Genomic DNA, 22,146 nt, shown 5'->3' with positions numbered 1-22,146 from the left:
TACTCGGGGACACAGTAAAACTATGTCTCCATAAAAACTGAAAACCTGCAATGAGCGCACAGCATTTTAGACCGCCTCTCCACTCTCATGAGACGACCTCCCACCTATAGAGGCTGACTGCGATCAAGGGTCGGGGTCCGGAAAGAGGTGAGACCTCGTGGGTAGCAGAGTCCACATCACATCGGCCACTGCAAGAATGTTGGCTTCATCTGAGGGAGAAGCCACTGAGGGTTTTCTGAGTTTGGGGGAGGGAGGGTCATGACCGGAGTTTCTGAGGACCCCTGACGGCTATAAGAGTGGCCAGAAGAACTATTAGGTGTGGCAGTCACCTTTCAACCTACCTCTTGGGGCCACTGCTTCTAAGAAGCCTTCCCTAATTGCCCCATTTAGCTCTAATTACTCCTTTATTGTACTTCCCTGCCACTGGTGAGTGCAGTAACCTTGGGAAAGTTACATAACCTCAGAAGGTGTGGGCCTTGGCTCTGTGGCTGGACAGGGAGGTCAGTTAGGTAACGACTAAGCTCTCTCCAGCCTCACCATGTACGATTTGCCACCAGGAGAAGTGCCCGGAGCCTGACCCTTCTCCCCCATCGGCCACCCCTGCCAGCTTCCAAGGGGAGTGGAGAAACCACCCAACCAACCACAGTTCCTTGGGTACAAACACTTGGGGTACAGAGTCCTGTGATGGGGAAGCATGAGATCATTTCTGCTCCTTTCTTAGCCTACAGTTAGTTACCACAATCTCAACTTTTGCCTCTTGTTCCAGAAATTCTCACTCGTGGGTGGGGAAGCTAGCCCTCAAGATCACAGAAAGGGGTGTGCCAGGCAGGTTAGGAAATCAGGCAGGCCAGTTTAGCTTAAGTAACATTAAGTGCTCTGCACCCCAAAACACGGTCGAGGTTCTGATTTAGAGGGCATTTAAGAGGATTAGAGGCAGGGTGACAAATGGCTCCGTGGGAAAAGGCTCTTGACCTGGGCAAGGCGAGTTAGTTCAACCTGAGCTTAGCTCTACAGTCTATCCCCAGCTCCCCGCCAGGCCTCGGTTTTCCTGTTAGCAGAGGGATGGCATTTCTTGCCACACCTCAGTCAGGCCCAGGAGAGGTCCCAGTGAGGAACCTCAGAGGGATGGGGCTGCAGAGACCCACAGTAAGACCAAGGGTGGGCATCCGGGAAGGGTGCAAAGCCTGTGTATCTGGCAGGCTTCTCAGGGGTCACCCAGGTGCTGCAGGCAACACTACCCAACGCTCCTGCTCCATCCCCTGGGGCCAACATCCTTGGCCAGCTATGGAGGGGGTACCCTGCAGGGTGGGCCACAGGGTAGCAAAAGCCCAATGCAGGCTCCAGTCAGGCCAGAGTTACCAGCTCAAGGCATGCCCTTCTCCCCTGCAAACAGCGGGACCTTCCTCCTGCTCCCTCAGAAGGCTCTGAAGATCAGTTTCCACAAAGGGACGGGGGTGTTTTTCCTCCCCCTGGCGGGTCCACTTGCCCTCCTGATTTCCATGGTACATGGTCTGAAGACATTCCCCAAAAGGCGGGGACGGGGCTGGTTCCCTCTGCAGCAGGTCTCTAACAGGTTTGGGCACATAGTATGTGCTTAGGAAATACCTGCTGAATAAAGGACTGGATCCAAGGCAGAATCCACGGCTCAAAGGCAGAATCCAAGACTCCCCATCTAGCATTTAGCCCGGCGCCCAGACCTGTTAAATGCGCACACAGATTGGCTTTGCTAATCCCAGAGAGAGGAGTTCAGGAACAGCACATAAAACAAGGGGTGGGGGAGAATGACCCAGAGAAGGAAAGCGGTTTATTCTGTCAAGTCCCTCACAGGGGAAGACAGGTGGCAATAACCCGAACATAAGGGTGAACTTGGACCTGGCAGGTGCAGGGAGTGAACATCACACACATTTTCTGTGTTCTCCTGTTATCTTCTTCCCACTGGGATGGGTACCATCACTCACTCTCCCTTTCAGACAGAGCAGTGCACTCAGGGTCTCTCAGCTTGCAAAGGCCGCTGTGACTTGAAAGGCTGTCCTTAAAAGCCGCTAGGCAATGCAGCCCCACATCATGAGGCTTGAAGGGGAAAGTGGGAGTACATTTTGATAATGGCACTCCCTTCCTCCTCTCCAGTGTGGAGCTTATGAGAGCAGCGGCTGTAGTCTGGGCCTGGCTCAAGTCACCTAGAAAAGGGCCTTCTAGGGTGCCCGGGTGGCTCAGTAGGCTAAGCATCCGACTTCAGCTCAGGTCATGATCTCACCGCTTGCAAACTCAAGCCCCATGTCAGGCTCTGTGCTGACAGCTCAGAGACTGGAGCCTGCCTCGGATTCTGTGTCTCCCTCTCTCTCTGCTTCTCTCCTAACGTGTACTCGCTCTCTCTCAAAAATAAACATCAAAAAAAAAAGAAAAGTGTCTTCATCTCAAAGAGGCCTGGCCCCTCCTGACTGGTCATAGAACTGAAGGTCCATACGGCTCTCCGCATCCCCCTCATAGCTGGGCACACCACGGGGCACCTGGGGCCCGGCAGACACTGTGGGCACACCAGTGGTCGACTACACGCCACATGCTTACTGCACAGGTCTGTGGATTAGGGCCAAGGGTGGGGACACATGTCCCTGCCCACGCAGGGCTCCTACTGCCTACCTGGGCCTAATTTAACAGGCACTTCAAGCCTTCCTGACTGAATGGATGAATTTACTTGAAGGAAGTGAAGTCCTGGAGAAGTGAAATCTGGCCAGGGTCACGCAGCACATACCGGTACCATAGCGAGAACTGGAACGCAGGTCAGAATCCTCCATTTCCTACACAGTGGTTCAGATCTGAGTCTGTCAGCTCCAGCCCCAAGCACAGGTCCACAACCGGGTACTGGCTGGGCCATCAAGCACCCTGCAGGGCTTTTCTCTTGGGGCTGGGAAGCAAGCCTTTCCCTCCTAGGAGGGACCCAGCTAAGCAGCTGCAGCCAGATTACAAATGGGCCATGGGAGGTGACAACAGCCACAGTACGCAATCCTGCTTAAATGTTTCAGCAGGAAACCCAAATATTTAGATAGAGGAGAGGAAAAATAGAATGCACATTTCAAAGCCAATCACAGGGACCTGTCTGCCAAGAGCACTGTGAGAGGGCAAGCGGGTGGTATCTGCCCCCAACAAGGGAACAACTCTGCCCCCAGATCCTGAGTGACCACCACCCAGGGAAGACACTCGTGACACCATCTGCCCCTGGAATCCTCCAGAATGGAAAAGGTTAGACCAGGGCCTGGGACAAGCCAGGACTGAGCAGAGAAAGCCTTGTGGGGCCCGTGCTCTGGAAGGGAAGACAGTGCCAACCTTCCATACTTTTCAGGTATGGACCATGAACTCTTTGGAGGGGAGGGCTGTGGGTGAACTTGAAAGAAATGGAGAATGCTGGACAATCTACTGGGACAATGTTGGGCACACTATTGAAGCTCTATGGTCCATTCTGTTGCTCCTACCAGGATGCAGTACTGATAAGGGCATCTCCTGGATCTTTCTCCATTCCTGGCTCTGAAGTCAGCAAGGCAGGGTAAGTTCAAGCCTCCAGTTAGCCATGTAGACCTGAGCAAATCCCTTGACCTCCATTTGCCTGGACAATGAATGGGCATAGCGGTAACATTGAACCCACTAGACTGGTTTAATGAGACACAGTTAAAGTACAACCCCAATGCCTGGCACCCAGTAGGAATTCAGCAGGGTGCTACCCACAGCAGGTAACCTTCCAGCCTGCCTCAAATTCCTGCTTTTTAAATTCAAGAGTAGAAATTAATCTCTCCATGGTTCACACTTAGAACCTCCAGGTGCCCTTACCAAGGTCAACCAGGTGATAGCTCCTTAGCCTTTCTTTCTCTAGACTGGGGGCTCCCTGACGATAGGGGTTCTGTTTCATTCAGAGCCAGATCCCCTGCAGGCTGAGAGGTTCCACAGAAACAGGAACTGAATCCTGAGGCCCTGTGACTCCTGTCCCATCTCTCCAGCCTCTACCATGTGCACCCCATCACTCAGCACCAGGACCGCATTTCCCCTCGTTTCGCCACTGTGGCCCTGTGTCTCTGCCCAGCGAGGCTGAGCCCCCAAGGGCTACGGCCCCATCTGCTTTCTGAGGATTCAGCACACACAAAAATGCTGGCCAGGAGGGAGGCCCCTCTGAGACCCCACCCTCTCTTTGCCCAGGTCTCTGAAATTCAGGGATCAGATTAACTCCTCACCAAAAGCCCAGAGGCCCCAGGCAGCTGTAGAGAGCTGCAATATCCCACGACCACTCTTTTACATCAAGGGACACTAAGGAATAATCTGGAAAGGTTACCAAATTGGGGGGGGGGGGTGTCTTTGGCTGGGACAGGAACCCACACTTAAACCTCCCAAGGTTTAGGAGGTAGGAGAGGGGCCCTCCTCCGTAGCTGAAAAGCTGGAGTGTGAGGGAGGGTGGATGGGCTTAACTTAAACCTAAAACCACACTTAAACCTCCTAAGAGGCTCTTGGTAAGGTGCCCTCCCGAGCTGAAACCTGGAGTGTGAGGGAGGGTAGATGGGCTGTGCTGGGGGTGTTGGCTCTGTGGGCTTTGGTGGAAAAACCCATGCTCCATCACATTAGAAAGTTGAAGGGAGGAAGCATCCTTATCAGAACACCCATGGGATGAAGGGATCAGCCCACAGAAATGCTGTTAATTTAAAGTCAAGATTCCACTTCTTTTAAGTTGCCACGCCTATGAAGGAAGAGGGAACTTTCTGAAGTGCTGTTCACTCCCTGACTTAAAAATTGCAAAAATTTGGTCAGTTCAAATTCCTTGGCTAAACCCAGAGGGCTCTGTCATCTGACCATCACCTCTGAGCTCTGTGGCTGGAGCCCAGGACCATCACACACTTTTACTCCTCCCTGAGGGCTGTGGGCAAGAAGGACCCACCATCCCCCCTTCTTTGTCTAGCTCTTTAAAAATGTGGTTGACATATACCCAGAAGAGGGACTGCTGGATCATTCCATTTTTAATTTCCTAAGGAACCTCTACACTGTTTTCCATAGTGGTGGCACCATTTTACTCAAAAAGCCAAATGCTAGGACTCCCCTTGGAAGGTGTTTGAAGTAGTCAAATTCACAGGAACAGAACGTAGATTGCTCGTTACTAGGGACTGGGGGGAGAGGGGAAAGGGGAGTTGTTTAATGGCAATAGAATCTGCTTTGCAAGATGAAAAAGTTCTTTTAGAGCTGTTTCCCAGAAATGTGAATATACTTAACAAGAATGAACGGACTCTTCAAAACAGCTAAGATAGTAAGCTTTGTTATCTGTTTTTTACTACAATATAAAAAAGTTGGTTGACCTTTCCTCTGCTTCAGGAAGGTCTTCCTGCTACTGTGTGAACCACACGTATGTGGGCAGTCCCCTCACACAGCAGGGTTGTCTAGGAATAGTAGCAGTGGCAGCAGCGGTGGCTAACACTAACACTTAATGAGCACTACGTGCCAAGCACTCGTCTACGCAAACAGTGAGGGTGATATTTGCGGTGTGCCTGTCCTCTATCCATGTAAAATCCATCCTTGGGTAGGATGGCCAGGTCAGGCCTCCTCTGCTCTATTCTAAGGGTCCCTGGCAACTCTCAGTGGAATCTCCCAGGAGACTCACCAGGACCCTCTCCATTCCCCCAAAGGGAACACGGGAAAGAGGCAAGCCTGTTTCCTGTGCTTTCTTATAGTACCCAGAACACGTGGCCTCTCTGTATCACCCAGTTTTGGCCAAGTGGCTCTTGCACCCCAATTTGTACAAAGACTATATTGGGGGTTGTCTCAGGAGCCTGGCTCCTCTGCTCCCCAAAGCCTTATACTTCCCTGCCCCCCACCACACAGAGAGTTCAGAGGCTGAGCCCAATCTGACAGCAAACAGCCAAGTTCAAGATGAAAGCTCTCAGCCTGAGGTCAGAGCCAGCCAAGCACAGCATCCAAAACTGGAGGATTTCTTTTAAATGTAAAACTATAAATAGGGCAAAACCCCAGGAAAATATTTAGAAGCAACACTCATCACCTCCCTTGCGCTCCCTCCTATAGGGCTCCCCCCATCCCCACTAGAACCTTTCAACACTTGCTAATTCCCACCCTCAGTAAGTCTCTTAATACCATGCCATCTGCAATCATCCTAAGGGCTCTAGTAAAACTCTCAAAACGATTCAATAAAAATTCACTTTAACTGTTAAAACTCTAACTAGAGCAGTTAACTGAGGCGGATTTACCGATTTAACAATTATTATTATTATTTTGGCTGCCCTCAACTTTGAGCAGAACATAAACAAATGGCCTATTAGGAGGGGACCTCTTTCTTCCATTTCCTCTCAAAACCCCAACTTCCCTACTTTCCACTTCTGCAGTTCTAGACAGTGAGGATCCAAGTTTGAACTAATGACGTGGAGGCCTCCGTGATCTGGGATAATCAAAAGATCTATTGTGTTCCCTTTACTTCCAAAGGCAGTTAAGTGGACCAGTGTGCTTTACAATTTCCAACAAGGCTTGAAACAAAAGAGGTTTTCATGTTAACCCTCAATTCTCAAAGAAATTCAATGAATGTGCCCCATTCTAAGGGCATCATTTGGTCAGACCATTACATCATTTGGTCAGAGGGAACTTCAGCACATAATCCATGGTTATATTTTCAAATTTTAGCAGGAGGATCGGTGTTAGAAACACGATGACAGAACCTCAAAACTGGAATCAGCCTGACTGACTACTGCAGACTGGAGCATGTACAGAATAGGAAGGGTCCAGAAAATAAAAGGAGGGGGGTCCGGCACACGCCAAAAACCTCCACATAGGATAATGTAGTTTGGAGCCAGCACGGAGGCCAGAGGGATCCAAGAGGCTTCTGGAAACTGGTCAGGAAAAACCAGGGTTAGGGATGGGGTGCTCCAGTGGAAGGCAGGGCATGGGGTGACCCCTACCACACCCCTGGGAGACATGAGTGTCTAAAGACCCACAGCAGGAACACCTCAATCTCTCCCTGCTTCTTCTCCCTCTTAAACCCTCTTAGATCAAGCACCCCACTGGAAGTCATCATCTCCTGAGAGCCCTCCCTGACCCCTCAGGCTGGTCCTGGGGGCCCTCACGAACCATCACACCATGGTGGGTTTATTCGTCCTTCTCCCCAGCAGCCAGTCTGAGCCTGGCGGTGTCTTAATCCATCTTTGCACTCCCAGAGCCTTGCCTAGCACCTGGCACACAGTGGACACTTAATAAATGCTCGTTGACGAATTCTCAGGTACTGTGGAATGACTACGCTTCAGTGTGAAACCTGATTCTGCACTATATAATCCTGGGCAAGTTATATCATTGTCCTCATCTATAAAAGGGTGTGGTCACCAAGATTAAAGTAAGGACGTATAGAAAGTGCTTATTCAAGGCTCTGGTGCAGGGAGTTCTCAAATCCTTCCTGTTTATGATCATTGCACACGGGAAGTGAAGGTTGAGACTGCCCCCCTTCACTGCATCCAACCCTTTGCTCTTTTGTGCTGCCAAGGGAGGGGTGGACCGATGCTTACCGCAGTAACGGAGGAGGTGTCGGCTTGGCAAGGCCCAGCACAGGAGGCTGGCGTGCCAGTGCCTGTTCTAGGGGGAACAGAAAATAGAATTTCCCAGCTGACCAGAGTCCAGCTGAACCAATACACTAAGCTCACGTACAGACTCACCGTTCAACAGCTTCACAGGCCTAAGGAGGGCAAAGGTATACAAGGGGCTGGCTCTGAAGGACCCCAGGTTCCCACCCCAGGCTGTGCCCTCCTGCTGCGTCACCAAGGCCACTTCAACTTCCATGACCTTCAGTTTCCTTATCTGAATCATAAGGTTGCTGTAAAAAGTACCTGAACTGATGCAGGTAAAGCACTAGGTTGATGTGTGCTCAATAAACACGAACAACAGGGGGAGATGTGCCCACTCTAAGTCACATCTGTAGGCATCTTACCTAACGCTTCTACTAGACCTGATGATCCTCACCAGACCCTGACTGTGCATAGAGGAAAGAGGCAAAGTTCAATGGCTTGATGGGTAAATGGCCAACCCAGATGTCAAAACAGGCCTGTGCCCACTCTCATAAAATGCACATACCAGCCACGGTGCCCAACACACAGGGGCGCTCAAGTTGATGCTAACTGCCCTGGTGGGAAGCTCTGCAATTCAGGAAGAGGCTGGCGAGGCAAGGGTCTAAGGTGATTCCGAAGGCAGGAAGGAGGTCAACCACAGGGTCTGAGGCGCTGTGGTGGGAGAGGGTAAGCATTTGAAAGTCCGGTCGCCACCTTGGTTCAACCACAGCTTGAACGGGAGGAAGCACCAGACAACTGGGGCTGGGGGGGGGGGGTCTATTTCCAAAGATCTAATGAAAGGTGTGGTGTGTTGTGCTAATTCCCTTCACAGGCATTTGAAAGAACAAGCAGTTTCCAGTGTTAAAAAAACAAAAAACAACAAACAAAAAAAAACAACAACCCCTACCCAGACTGAGCCCAGCCCCTACCCCAGGAATTCCTAGCTTGGGACTTCTCTAGGATTACAAAGGTGATTCAGAACCTGACAAAACACAGAACCTCAGGTGGAAATGCCCCAGGCCAGAGATGGGAAAAAAAAAGTTTGAGTTTTCCACAACTGGAGTCTTCTTTTTTCTTAAACCAATTTCCTGGGGCTGAAGGCAATGCCTCAAGCCACATAACAGAAAGCAGAGCCAGGGAGACTAAAAAGTGAGCTAGCAAATGCTTCCACCAGTCAGTGTTCACTTCTGGGGTTTTTCCTATGATGGGAGGGGAAGTTGGAGAAGGTTGCAGAGTTTTTTGGCCAGGGATGAGGAACAGGGTTGTCCATAATCCTCTCCAAATCAGACTGGCCTGATGCCCAAATCTAAAAGTTACCTGCCCACTTCTGGGGGGCAATCATTGGCAGGTTTAAGAGGAGCTCTAAAGAAGAGGCTTTTTGTTGACTTGAACCCCTTAAGAAAGCTCACTTCCAAAGCTACCACCACCAGCTGCACCCGGCTGCCTTACCCTGACCACCCCCCCTTTCCCTTCTCCGTGGGTTTTGAAGTTTATTTTCCCACATTCAGCCTTGAATTCTTTCCTTCCTTCCCCTGCTGCGGCGAAGAGGGAAACACTTCGAGGGCAGCTTGATTCTTTATCATCCCCGCCTGCCCTCTTCCCCCTCTAAACAAAGCCCTGGAGCAAACTAAACAACAACTGCTCTCCGGGGGGAATTGTTTCCTCAAGGGAAATTATAAAGTGACCCCTCCCCAACTCGCACACACAGGGCAGACACTCATCCACAGGAGTTCCTGCTATTACCAGCTAAGCACCCACCCCCCCAACTACCACCAACCTCACCTCCCAGGTCCCCTGCTCTGAGGGCTGCTGAGGGCCCAGAGACTCTCCCCACTAAAATGCAACACCTCTTGTGCTGGCCTAAACTCCCCGTCTCCCTGGCCCCTGAAAGGACAGGTCTTCACCTGCCCAGCTGCTGGTAGGTACCTATACACCGAGGCATGTGAATGTCCGTCGATTTAAGGACAATAAGAGAGCAGCATAGGCAAGACATCCTCATGTTTTCCAAAGCTTTCAACCTCTCAACGGTCCCGGGCAGGGAAAACCGATGAAGACAGGTTCATTCTCATTTCACATACGGGGAAACTGAGACCAGAAAAATGAGAGTCATACAATGTTGGGCGGCTGCTGTAGATTAAATGTTGTTCCTCACCAAACCTCCTTTCTGGCATCTTTCACCCCAAGAGAAAAATAACACCTTGGACAATCTACCCTGACACCACTCCACAGTCTAGAGCCTTCACCAGGCGGAGGACTAGGTCCTGGTCCTTCCACTCGTGAGAAGCCATTAGCGCAGGGTGGGTGCTTAAGGCTACGAGCCTCTGAGAGAGAAACTGGCGTGAAGGGCCCTGGGCCTAAAACAGACCCAAGATCCCAGCCACCAGGGTCAACCCCAGTTTATTCCAGTGAGGTCAAAGCCATCCATAGAGCATGAACCAGAAGACAAGAGGTTCCCAATGTCAGCACGGAGAAGAAACTACCCCCCAACACTTCCCAACTTCCCATTCTGCTCTACTTCTCCTTCCCCCTAAAAAGGATTCCCGGGGTTTTGTTCTTTTGTTCAACCTGCTACTTTCACAAACTTTTAACTCCAAGCCCTAGGGGAGGAGGGGAGGTGTCTCCGTGAGATAAGCCCTGCCGGAAGCCTGAGCGTCCCCAGCCTTGCGGCCATCAGCACCCGCATCCCGCGGGCTCGGGCGGTACGGAGCGCCCTACCCACTTCCTGAGCACTCCAGGTGCGGGTCCGGGAGCGTAAGACTCTTTGCATAGTTTGGGACTGCGGGACCCTCCAGCCACTCCGCCCGGCTCACGTTCCCCAAGACATGCAGGGCGGGCGCCGCACTGGCCCGGAGCCGGGAGGCGGAGATGCGAAGGGGTGGCACCCAGCTCGACTCCCGAACTCCGGGAGCGTCTCAAAGAGAAGATAAACGCCTTTATCCGCCCTGCAGCCCCCCTCCAACGAGGGAGGTACCCGCACACTCCCAGGGAGCCGCCGCGGGGCCCGGTTCACCTGGAGGTCAACCCCAACTTCTCTCCGGACAAACGGGGTTCCCAAAGAGTCTCCGCGCGTGGGTGACCCCCGTATCTTTGGGTGAACGACAGATCCCAGCAGCCAGACCCATGCGAGACATCCTTTCCTGCCACCCCCAGAGACTGAGCGTTATCCAAAGTTATGAAGGGCTTCCCTTCAGCACTCTGAAAGCTCCGGCCGGCTTCCAGTGTCTATAGGGGCACAGACGGCGGCTCACCTGCAAGATCTTGTCCAGGCCCTCCTGGCCGAGGCACGGGAACTCCTTGAGTAGATGCAGTTTCTGTGTATAGTAGTTTTTCTTGGCCTCTTTCCAGTGTGGCTCCTCGAGCACCTCGAAGATCGCCGCCCCGATGGCCAGGTAGAAGATGATGGCCGAGGTGAGCAGTGGGCCCCGGTCCACCATGGCTCCCAAGCGGCCGCCTCCAGGAGAAAGGCTCCCCTAGCCCCTGCAGCTCCGGGTGCACGCGCCCTACAGCTTCTGGAAACAGCTGTTTGAATTTGGAGCTCCGCATGCGCAGTGCCCTGTCCCCCCCGCCCCCCCCCGTCCCCCGGCGCCGCTCTTTGGACAAAGTTGCTCCGCCAAGTTGGCCCACCAAGTGCGCGGAAACGTACGAGGATTTGCTCCCGCGGTGGGGTGGGATTGGTAGGTGAACACCGAAGCGGGACAAGGGGGCGCCCTGGCTCGCTGGGGTAAAGGGAGCTGGGGGAACTCAAGGCCAGAGTCTAGGGAGACACGTGGGCCGCCCTCCGCGAGCCGCAGCAGTGTGCGCCGCGCCCGCCTCCGCGCGCCTCTTTAACCAGCGCCCAGCGCGCGCGCCCTCCCGCGCCGGGTCCCGCGGGGGTGGGACCCGTGCAGGCCCCGCCCCTCCCCTGCACCGCCCCCGCGTAGGCCCCGCCCCGCGCAGGCCCCGCCCCGCCCAGGGCCCGCGGCTGGCGGTCCGGAGAAGTCACTGGGAGCTCCGTGCGCTCCCGGGGGCTGCCGCCAGGGGAAGCTGCACGCCCCGCGGTGCCGGAGGGGTGGGGGTCTCCAGGGCTCGCGTTTGTTGTTAGCGCTGGTGGTATTAACCAAGATGAGTGTGTACCTAATGACTTGGGTCAAGGAACTTATTTCTATTACTAGTTTCATTGTAACTTAATTTTCGTCCTCTGAAGTTTCTGCCAAGAAAGCTTGATTCTCAGTCTCTTTCTCTCACACCCTCCTGTAAACCAGGGGAAAGTGTACGATTAGAAACGGACTGGAGAGGCTGCAGAGAATCAAGGAGTTAATCCAGCCACAAAGGCGAGACACTCCCCTCTTACCCCCTTTTCACCTGCGCTAGTGAGACAGACGCCCACGTCTAGAAGGAGCAGTGTGGCGGCTGTGCTGTTGGAGACACCTCCCAGCCACGCGCAGTGTAACTCTCCAGGAAATACTTAACCTCTCCATACTCCCAAGCCTACTCTGCAACCCTCATCCACACCCACACACATGCGCTCATCCCCCTTATTGCCAGATGCTTTCTTCCTAAATTCCTTCTAATGTGCTAGATAACCAATACACTATAGAACAGTAAAATGACAGCTGGCCGGTGGGGAATCTGGATTGTTCAATGACGTATCCCAGACTGTTACAGAGGAGACACTTAGTAAACATTGGTGCAATGAAGGAGTGAATGAATTTGTCAAACACGCACATTGAGGATATAGCTCACTTGCCTTCCTACCATTTACTGAGGCAGTACTCCATTCTTCCCATGCTTTACAAGTAGAGCCTGTAAGTATGCCAGCCTTGCAGGGAGGAAACTGAAGCTGTGTTGGGTTAGTTTGTTCAAAACCTCTAACCAGCAACAGCCAGAAGCTGGAGTGGCATACTCCAGCACTTGGTACCAAGGGCTGGCCCTGACCCCCTTGGGACCTCTGAGGGGGTCAGTGTAGCCGTGGGCCAAATTAGTGCACTGCCCCCCGGCCAAGGCCTTTTATTTCCCCTGTGGGGAACGTGGGGGGCTTTGCTCAGGTGTCAAGAGTAGGGCAGTGTGGAGGTTCCTCAAAAAATTAAAAAAAGGAACTACCCCATGACCCAGCAATAGCACTACTAGGAATGTATCCAAAGGATACAGGTGTGCTGATTCATAGGGACACATGTACCCCAAAGTTTATAGCAGCGCTTTCAACCATAGCCAAATTATGGAAAGAGTCCACATGTCCATCAACTGATGAATGGATAAAGATGTGGTTTATATCTACAATGGAATACTACTCAGCAATGGAAAAGAATGAAAGCCTGCCATTTGCGACAACGTGGGTGGAGCTAAGTGAGATAAGTCAGGCAGAGAAAGACAGATATCATATGACTTCACTCATATGTGGAAACTTGGAAGGGAAAGAAAAAAATAGTTATAAACAAAGAGGGAGGCAAATCATAAGAGACTCTTAAATACAGAGAACAGAAAGAGTGGGAGGGGTTGGGGGGTGGGGAAAATGGGTGATGGACTTTGAGGAGGGCACTTGGGATGGGCACTGGGTGGGTATGTAAGTGATGAATCATGGGAATCTACTCCCGAAGCCAAGAGCACACTGTATACACTGTATGTTAGCTAACTTGACAATAAATTGTATTTAAAGAAAAAAAGAGTCAGGACAGTTTTTACTGAGAGGCGGAGGAGGTATCTGTGGTGTCTCCAAATTGGGCAGGAGCAGAGGGTCTGGGGATGCAGATTTGAAGGATTGATCTGAGTTTATGGATGTTTCTGTCTCTCCTTTATGGCACCATGTGTGTGTGTGTGTCCCCAGGAGGCCAGAGCAGGAAGCCCCATGTTCCCTGAAGACTTAGGGAGCCAAATCTTCTCAACAAGTTCTTTAGGTTGCCCCCTCTGGAGCCCACCCACTCCCCAGCCAGGCTTCTGCCCCACCCCAGGCATACTCCTCCTCTGTAATTCCTGCCTGCCTCCTACCTACCCTGCACCACACTGCAGTCTCTTGCTCCAGCCCTCAGCCCCTAAGGAGTCCGGCTTCTGTCCCAGATCCCCTCTCTCTGGAGGGAGAAAGTCAGGGACTTGGTGTGAACAGTTCATCCAGCGGAGGTGGGGGCCGTTCGAGAGGCCACAGGCTCTCTCTCTGTTTGGAAAATTCTCCACCATTCCTCTCCCACCTCCGGTCTGCGTTCTTTTCCTAAGAAAATAAAGGGCCTCTTCCTATTACAGTCTCGCTGTCTCACAAAAACACTGCAGAATACTTTGGGGGTGAATTGGGTTTTATTCAAAAGCTTTATAATTTCTAGTTTCTCTATCTTTCCACTTTGCCTATTTCTCCATTTCTCAACTCCTTTCTTGCCCTCAATGTGATGGTGTTCACGCTCTCCTCATCTCTCCTTTTTTTAAAATTTCTTTTTATGTTTTATTTATTTTTTGAGAGAGACAGTGTGAGCAGGGGAAGGACAGAGAGAGTGGGAGAGACAGAATCTGAAGACAGGCTCCAGGCTCTGAACTATCAGCACAGAGCCCGACACGGGGCTCAAACCCATGAACCATGCGATCATGACCTGAGCTGAAGTCAGGAGCTCAACCGACTGAGCCACCCAGGCACCCTTCCTCATCTCTCCTTCTGTGGCTCCATTCCTTCACCCTCCTGTATTTTCTCAAAGCCCTTGACCTAGCTCTCCATGCTCATGCCTCTCTCCCCTTCCTCTGACTCCTTCCAGAGTGAATGTGCTTCTTTTCTTCTCCCCTTACTTCTTCCACCCTCCTAGACCCCATCCACACATTTGGGTCAAGAATATCTGATGGAGATCAGGAGCTATTCCTGTTCTCTGCACAGCAGCCAGTGGGGGCTTTTGGAAATATAAACTGTGCTGGAACCAATGAATGTCTAGACTGCTTGTGCCTCGAGGATGGAAAAATAAAAGTAGGTAAAAGGTGGCGGTTGGGGCGTGGAGAGTGTATTTTCTTCTACAGCTGATGTTGGGAAGCAAGAATTTCCTGTGTCCTGGGTCCTTCTAGCTAGACTAAGAAAATCAAATTGAATTTCCTATGTACAGGGAATCCGCACAGACATGGAAATCCAAAGACAGGCAAAACTAGGTATACATGATCTAAGAAGAAGGAGGTAGTGGTCTGGGACTTCAAAGGGGAGGAACGTAATTCACAGGAAGATGAAAAAGAGTAAATGGTTGATAAGCAAATGTTTGCTAGGTCACTCAGGAACATAGAGGCTTTGATCAAACAAGCCGTGCCAGATTCCTCTCACATAACTAGTTCATACTATAATGTAGATATCTGTGGCGATAACTCTCTACCTGGAGCAGATTCTCTATCTAAATTCTTTGTAGGCAGTTGAGAGGAAAGGTAAAGAGCCTTTCCTAAATCTGCTGGGTTTTAATTGCTTCTTAACTTAAAACCATCTTTATGCCAAAGGGCCCATCTTGGGCGGGCCCGCCCTTGGGCCCTATAGTGATGCTATGCTCATTTATCAGCTTATGGCTGTATAATCACTTCAGAGAGCCATTTTTTGAAAGACAATCAGCTTTGAGAATGGAGTTGAATTTCACCTTGATAGCGACAGATCACTAGACTTAGCTGGGTCCCTCTAGGAGAAATGGACAGAGCAGACCACTTGTTTCCCCCCAAGTCATGTTCCCAGGCTCTGGCCACAAAAGGATCCACACTCATCCTTGACCCTTCCTTGGTTCAATTAGGTGAAGGGGTTATCCTCTTGGTGAATGAATGTTTGATAAACCTTTCATAGTGCTAAGATACTTACTGCTTTATTTCTGTTTAGGAATATTTTCTGTTTGTACTGTTTAGGGATTTCAAGGGCGAATAGTCTCCCCTCTAAAACTAATGTTTGACCTAAGGAGACATATAAAAAGCCATGAAGGGGGCGCCTGGGTGGCTTAGTTGGTTAAGCGTCTGACTTTCGCTTACATCATGATCTCGTGGTTCGTGGGTTGGAGCCCCACGTCGGGCTCTGTGCTGACTGCCAGCTCAGAGACTGGAGCCTATTTCAGAGTCTGTATCTCCCTCTCTCTCTGACCCTCCCCTGCTCACACACTCTCTCTCTCTCTCTCTCTCCTAGAAATTAAAAAAAAAAAAAAGGCATTAAGAACATAAAGTGGTTCAACATTACAGTCACTTGAAACTTTGTTTCCCTAGAAAAAGCTCTGTAGCTCTCATTTCAGAAGTTTAAAAGGTTTTATTTTCATTTTTGTTCTTGTCATTTGCTTGAAGGATAGACAGTTTTAAATGCCTTATAAAATTGATTGCATTATGGAAGATTGTCAATTACTTTCTAAACTGGCTCTATTTCTAATGGAAAATTTAGAAACCTGGGGAAAATATCCATTAAATTTTCATGTCTACTAATCCTCTGGTTCTTCAGTTAGAAAGGTTCTGAGTAGTAAATTCAGTGGATCTGATAAGGCAAACTTCATGTTTTATACTAGGAAAAACAAAACAAAATCATAGAGCAATAAAGTTATAGTGGAAAAAATGTAGTGAAAATGATATATACATAGAATGGAATATTATTCAACCTTTAAAAAGAAGGAAATTCTGCACCTGCTACAACATGGATGGACCTTGCGGACGTAATGCTAAGTGATATAAGTCAGTCTCAAAGAAGACAATTACTACACGATTCCATTTATGTGAGGCATCTAAAGTGGCCAGCTCTTGGAAAATAGAATAGTAATTTCCAGGGAGTGGAGATGAGGGGTGGGGAGGAGGGGAAAGTGCTGCTCAGTGGATATAGAGTTCCAGTTTCATAAGATGAAAAACTTCTAAAGAATTTGCTGTAGAACAAGGTGCATGTAATTAACATGACCATGCTATGCACTTAAAAATGTTAAGATGATAAATTTTATGTTGTATGTAAGGCTTAAGGTAAATACACACACACATTAGTGAAAATTGAACTTGTAAATGCAAGATAAGATGTTTGAAGTTACAACAACTAGCCAGGCATTGAGGAGAGAGATGTGGCTAAGTGACAGTAATTAAGTCAGTAATTAACCTTTCGCACGGTTTGTTACCTTTAATACCAGAGCTACGTGTCCTTCATTCTGAGAGCTAGTTAAGCTGTGGAGAAATGTGTCTTTGTAGGTTAAGAACAGCACTCATGCACAGACTCTGGATTTTTTGTATTTGAAGATTTCAGATAGATCTCTGTTGCCATTTCAAAGTCTTTCCCTTAAAAAGGGAGCGTGACAATATTAGAATTTCACTGCTGTGGAACAGCATCTAAAACGTCTGTTGCCAGGAAAAACAGCCCAGTAACACGAGAAGTCCCCACTCTGACCAGTTCAGAGGTCACCCAAAGTTATTTTTTAGACTGGGTCATTTTTAGAGTTAACACAGCAGGGCATGAGTTATGGGACTTACCCCCAGATCTTTCTCTCCAACTGTCATTGATGCCTGAAATCCCATATTTGAGAGTCATTCCTTTGTGCTAAACACCGCCTACTCCCTAAGGCCTCTTTTTAACACCCAGGAAAGGGATATGGCATTATATCTGAAACTTTTGTTGTTTGGGTGACAATTTTGAGTATCTATGAATGTTTCCTCGGGAAAATGCACCCGTGCACAGACACACCAAAATTTTTACACAAGTTCTGATGGTTTCAGAGGAACACGCCATCCTCGCCTCCCTCAAAGATTGTACCTGGGTAGCTGAATCCAGAGGTTCCTTGGGCAGGGAGGTTTGGGGTGATTGAGCAGAATCGTTCGATGAAGAGAATAGAAGGAAAAAGGTGAATGGAAAGGGTGAGGGGCACCAGGGCAATTTTGACTATCTTTAGGAATTTGTCTCGAACAGTAATAACAAGGCACTTTTATGTGTTCACTATGTGCTATGTAGTAAACACTAAATGAGCTAATGCAGATAAATAAAGCATATTATTATTAATATCTCATTTAATGGTTGCAATAACACCACAGGGGGTTATTAGTCCTTTTTAAAAAAAAAATTTAGAGTCGGGGGAGAGAGGCAGAGGGAGAGAGAGAGAATCTTAAGCAGGCTCCATACTCAATGCAGAATCCAATGTGAGGCTTGATCCCACAACCCCAGGATCATGATCTAAGCCAAAATCAAGACTTGGACACTCAACTCACTGAGCCACCCAGGCGCCCCATTTTTTTAAATTAATTAATTAATTTATTTCTGAGAGAGAGAGAGAGAGATAGTGTGAGCAGAGGAGTGTCAGAGAGAGAGGGAGACACAGAATCTGAAACAGGCTCCAGGCTCTGAGCTAGCTGTCAGCACAGAGCCTGATGCGGGGCCCGAACCGATGAACCATGAGATCATGACCCGAGCCGAAGTCGGACGCTTAACCGACTGAGCCACCCAGGCGCCCTGCCCCATTTTTTTTTATGAGCCCATTTTACATATGAGGAACCTGAGGCTCAGAGAGGTTAAGTAACTTGCCCAAGGTACCTTGCTCACGGTGACATGAGTCCAGAGGCTGTGGTTGTCCTCACTGACCTGAACACGAGCGGATATCACTCCCCTTCCCACGGCCCCCTCCAGCTCCTCCTGAAGCCTCCTGGTTTCTTCCTGTGCTGAGAATCTTCGCCCTACTGGCCCAGGCCCTCCCAAACTCATTGTGGGAGTGACTGGGTGCACCTGGTAGCCCTGTGTTGTCTCTCATGTCTCTCTGTCCTACGGTGAACAACTTCCTCTGTAGCCTGGGGTATTTCTTCTGGACATTGTGGCCTGTCCCTGCTGGTCTCATACAGCCTACTCCCGTTGCTGGTCACCCTTAACACAGAGAGGGGCTTTGGAAAGAAATTGTCAGTGGGGTCAATTGTTCTTTGCACGTAGAGATGACAGTGCCATGCTGACTCTGCCAGTGTCTTTGGGCGACTGCTCATAATGTCTCATAGTCAATGTTTTTTTGAGCAAATGCTATGTGCCAGGCTCTGTGTGAAGCACTGTGGATACGGCATAAGATGGCTCTCTCTTTGTCCCGAAAGGTCTTTGAATGACCAGGAGACAAAATGGCAGTAAAAGTCTATCTGGGGTTGAGAAGCCAGGATTACAGAAGCGGGGGTGGGAATCCATTCCATCTGGGTAGAGTCAAGAGTGACTTCAAAGAGCAGCTGATCTTGATAGTCATTTTCAAAGCCAGGTAAGAGTTCATCAGGTAGACTGGGTTGGGGGAGAGCAGCGTGAAATGTCATGAAGGCAGAAAGCAGGGAGCTGCCAGAGAGAGGCTCAGCAGGGGAGGGGCAGCCAGAGACCAAGTCCGGGCGCGACAGTGTTCTGTGTACATTCAGGAGAACAGGGGAGGGTTGGGGTGCCATGACAAGCGGTTCTAACCCGTAGTCATCAAGAGGCCCGCGGATAAAATTCAGAGCCTCCATGAACTTGGATATCAAGTTCACATCTTTATTTGTGCTAATCTCTACCTGAAATTTAGCATCACCTTCAACAACAATGGCAGGCAGCAAACTACAGTAGCATGAGCAGCACCTGAGACTTGGGCACCAACAGATATCATGGTTCTTTCAAAATCCCATGAACTTGCAGTAGATATCTCAAAACATTGTTTCAATATTTTGTGATTATTAGACCCATTGCTGTAACTTACAACATGTTAATGAAAAGGTACATATATTACTATACACAATTTTTATTTTTAAAGAATATTTTGATAATTGTGTTTCAATATAATTGGTTCTTTGTAATACAGCACATTGTATTTTATGAATTTAAATACATTTTATGGGGGCGCCTGGGTGGCTCAGTCACTTAAGTGTCTGACTCTTGATTTCGGCTCAGGTCATGATCCCAGGGTTGTGGGATCGAGCTCTGTGTCGGGCTGTGCACTGGGCATCGAGCCTGCTTGATTCTCTCTCTCTCTTTCTCTCTGCTCCTCTCTCTCTCTCAAACAAACAAACAAACAAACAAACACCAGAAAAACTTTTTACTAGGAAGAAGTCCAAAGACTTCATGGGACAGTCAGAGGAGTGTACAGAACAAAAGTAAGTTTAAGTATTTGACCGGCAAGGTTTTCGAGCAGGCAAGTATCCTTAGCATTTTCAAGAGTTTACTCAGGCAGTTGTGTCCTTTAGAAGGTGGTAATGGCAACAGTCCAGTGGTGAGACAATGGTGACCGGAAGGAAGGTAAGAACAGTGGTGGTGAGAGGCAGGGAGGACTCCGGAGATATTAGGGGGTTGGGAGCTTCGTGATTAGGGGCTTGTCATGGTTTTTGGAACTCTCCTGCTTTCTGGGGCTGTCTGTGTACAGGACCTGCTACATTCTGGAGTTTGGCACCCATGCTAAGCTGCTTCCCCTCCCCCATTGCCTGAACATGTGGGAGCCCCTCCCCAAGTCTGCCTCCTCTAGCCTCTTTTAGCCCCTGGCTGCTCTCAGCATCCTCAGAAGGTCTCATTCAGACCCACGGTTCAATGCTTACCACAGCCCCATCTGGCCCCAGTGTGGCTGCTCCCAAGGGATGTAAAGATCCCAGAAGCAATTGACTACTCATCCTCCAAATGGAAGAGGGGCCTGAGGATTGGATGAAAGGAGGATGGGGAGGAGGGGAGAAGGAGGAGGGGGATGTCAAGGGGAAGGAGGAACTGGGATTCCTGGAATGTCTGCTTTCTGAGCCAGTATCCAGAGGGCTCTGGGTAATAAACAGAACTTGAGCACACACAGGACTTTGGCCGTAGAGTCCTGGGATGTGTGTTTCTGAGCAATGGCTTATGGGGCCGGGGGCTCCCGGTACCGTATGAGGGCTCCCCATACCTTATGATGAGACTCCTAACACGTAAGTTACATTCACTGACTATCATGAGCGACTGGAATCCCTGTCCCCTAGTCACAAAAGCACCTTTGTCCTCAAACCAGTCACCAAATCCTCTGAACCTTGTGTCGGGGATGCAAGCTGACCTGCTCTGGAAAAGCCATTGATTGGGGTCCAGCTCAGGGACCTTTACTGCGGGTGAACGTATTGGGGTGAATGGTCTAGCCCCTTTCTTTCCCTTGTACCGCCTTACAGGGCAAGGAAGAGACTAGCCATAATTGGCGCCATGATATGAGTCACCCTTACTATGTACTTCTCACGTGCCTGGCACCGCCCTCAGCACTTGATACACTTCAGGCTGCATTAACCTCACAATGACCCTGTAAGGTAAGCTTGGTCATCATCCCCATTTTATCTGTAAGGAAACTGAGGCTGAAGGAGGGAAGTAATTTGTCCAGTCTGGTGTATGGGGGAAGCCAAGATAGGATCCCAGACTGTGATGGCAGAGGCCTCTGAGACTTAGACAGGGAGTGGGGACTGAGGGAGCTTTACTCCTCCAGGACCAGAGTAAGGCCAACTCTTGTCAACCCCCAGAGCCAGGCTGTTCCCTGCAGGGGCATGCATGGCAGTGTTCATTTGTTAATCCTTTCCCATCCCCTTGGATATCCTCTGCCTCTATTTTTTTATTGTGGTAAAATATACATAACATAAAATTGACTGCTTTAACCATTTTTAAATGTACAATTCAGTGGCATTAAATGCATTCACCATGTCATGCAATCATCACTGTTATTTGTTCCCAGATGCTACTCTTTTAAAAACAATGTTTATTTATTTATTTTGAGAGAAAGCGAGCAAGAGATCAGGGGAGGGGCAGAGAGAGATAGAATCTCAAGCAGACTCCACACTCTGAGTGCAGAGCTTGATGCAGGCCTCAATCCCACAAACTGTGAGATCATGAGCTGAGCCAAAATCAAGAGTTGGATGCTTAACTGATTGAGCCACCCAGGCCCATCCCCCACCCCCTGCCAATGTTAGTAATTTTTACGGTGTAATATGATATTGTGGTTTAAAAAGAAACATCTTCTTTTTAGAAAGAAACATCTTCTTTTTAGAGATTAAATCAAGTGCTGAAAGAGTCTTGTCACTTCTCTGTTTTCCAGATGCCTGAGATAAAGTCCTGTGTTCTTACCATGGCCTCTATAAATGCAAACATCACCTGCCTCTGTGGTCACAATCTCCCACTGTCTTCCCAGCCCACCCCCATGGGCCTCATGTCAGGATCACATTGTGGCCTTTGTGGAACGTTTAGCCTGTGCGAGTCCCTTCCTCTATAAGTGATATTTTACAAACGTATTAATATGTAGACCAATACACAAATACCACATTTAAAACATTTTGTTCAACCAAAAAGTTTGAGTTTTTTTCTTCTGATTTTAAAATAAAATATTCTCATGGGCTCCTTTTAGTCTGATGGACCCAGACACTGTCCCAGCTACAGCTAATGGATAAGTCAACCTTGTTCCAGAATTATTCATTCTCTACCTCCCCAAACACTCCTCTCCCTGCCTTCACCCTGGCAAGCCCTATGTTTCCTTGGAGAAGTCTTCCCTGACCTCCCCAAGTCTCTGAGAGAGACTGGGGACCCCGTCACATGCACTCATGCATCCTACACCCTTGCTTCATGAGAAGCACCACAGTCAAGAATCCTATATTGATGTGTGTGATTCTTTCCTTGATGTCTGTCTCTCCCCCACTATGCATCTCTATATCCCCAGCACCTAGCCCAGTGCCTGGCCTATGGTGGTGCTTCCTAATAAATATTTGCTGAAAA

The 22,146-nt window shown here is 49.4% G+C and overlaps 1 protein-coding gene across 1 annotated transcript in view; it reads right to left on the bottom strand.

Moving 5' to 3' along the window:
* KCNK5 (potassium two pore domain channel subfamily K member 5) overlaps positions 1 to 11,370 on the bottom strand; it is a 37,962-nt gene extending 26,592 nt beyond the window's left edge. The window contains exon 1 of the mRNA XM_039235329.1: positions 10,811 to 11,370. Coding sequence (XP_039091260.1) covers positions 10,811 to 10,996 — 186 coding nt within the window. The 5' untranslated portion in view covers positions 10,997 to 11,370. The remainder of the gene's footprint in view (positions 1 to 10,810) is intronic.
* Positions 11,371 to 22,146: the final 10,776 nt, after the last annotated feature.

Source organism: Hyaena hyaena, unplaced genomic scaffold, assembly GCF_003009895.1.
Source record: "Hyaena hyaena isolate Hyena2069 unplaced genomic scaffold, ASM300989v1 scaffold_96, whole genome shotgun sequence".
NCBI lineage: Eukaryota > Metazoa > Chordata > Mammalia > Carnivora > Hyaenidae > Hyaena > Hyaena hyaena.
Note: the sequence above shows the minus strand (reverse complement) of the source record. Positions and strands in the feature narration are given on the sequence as shown.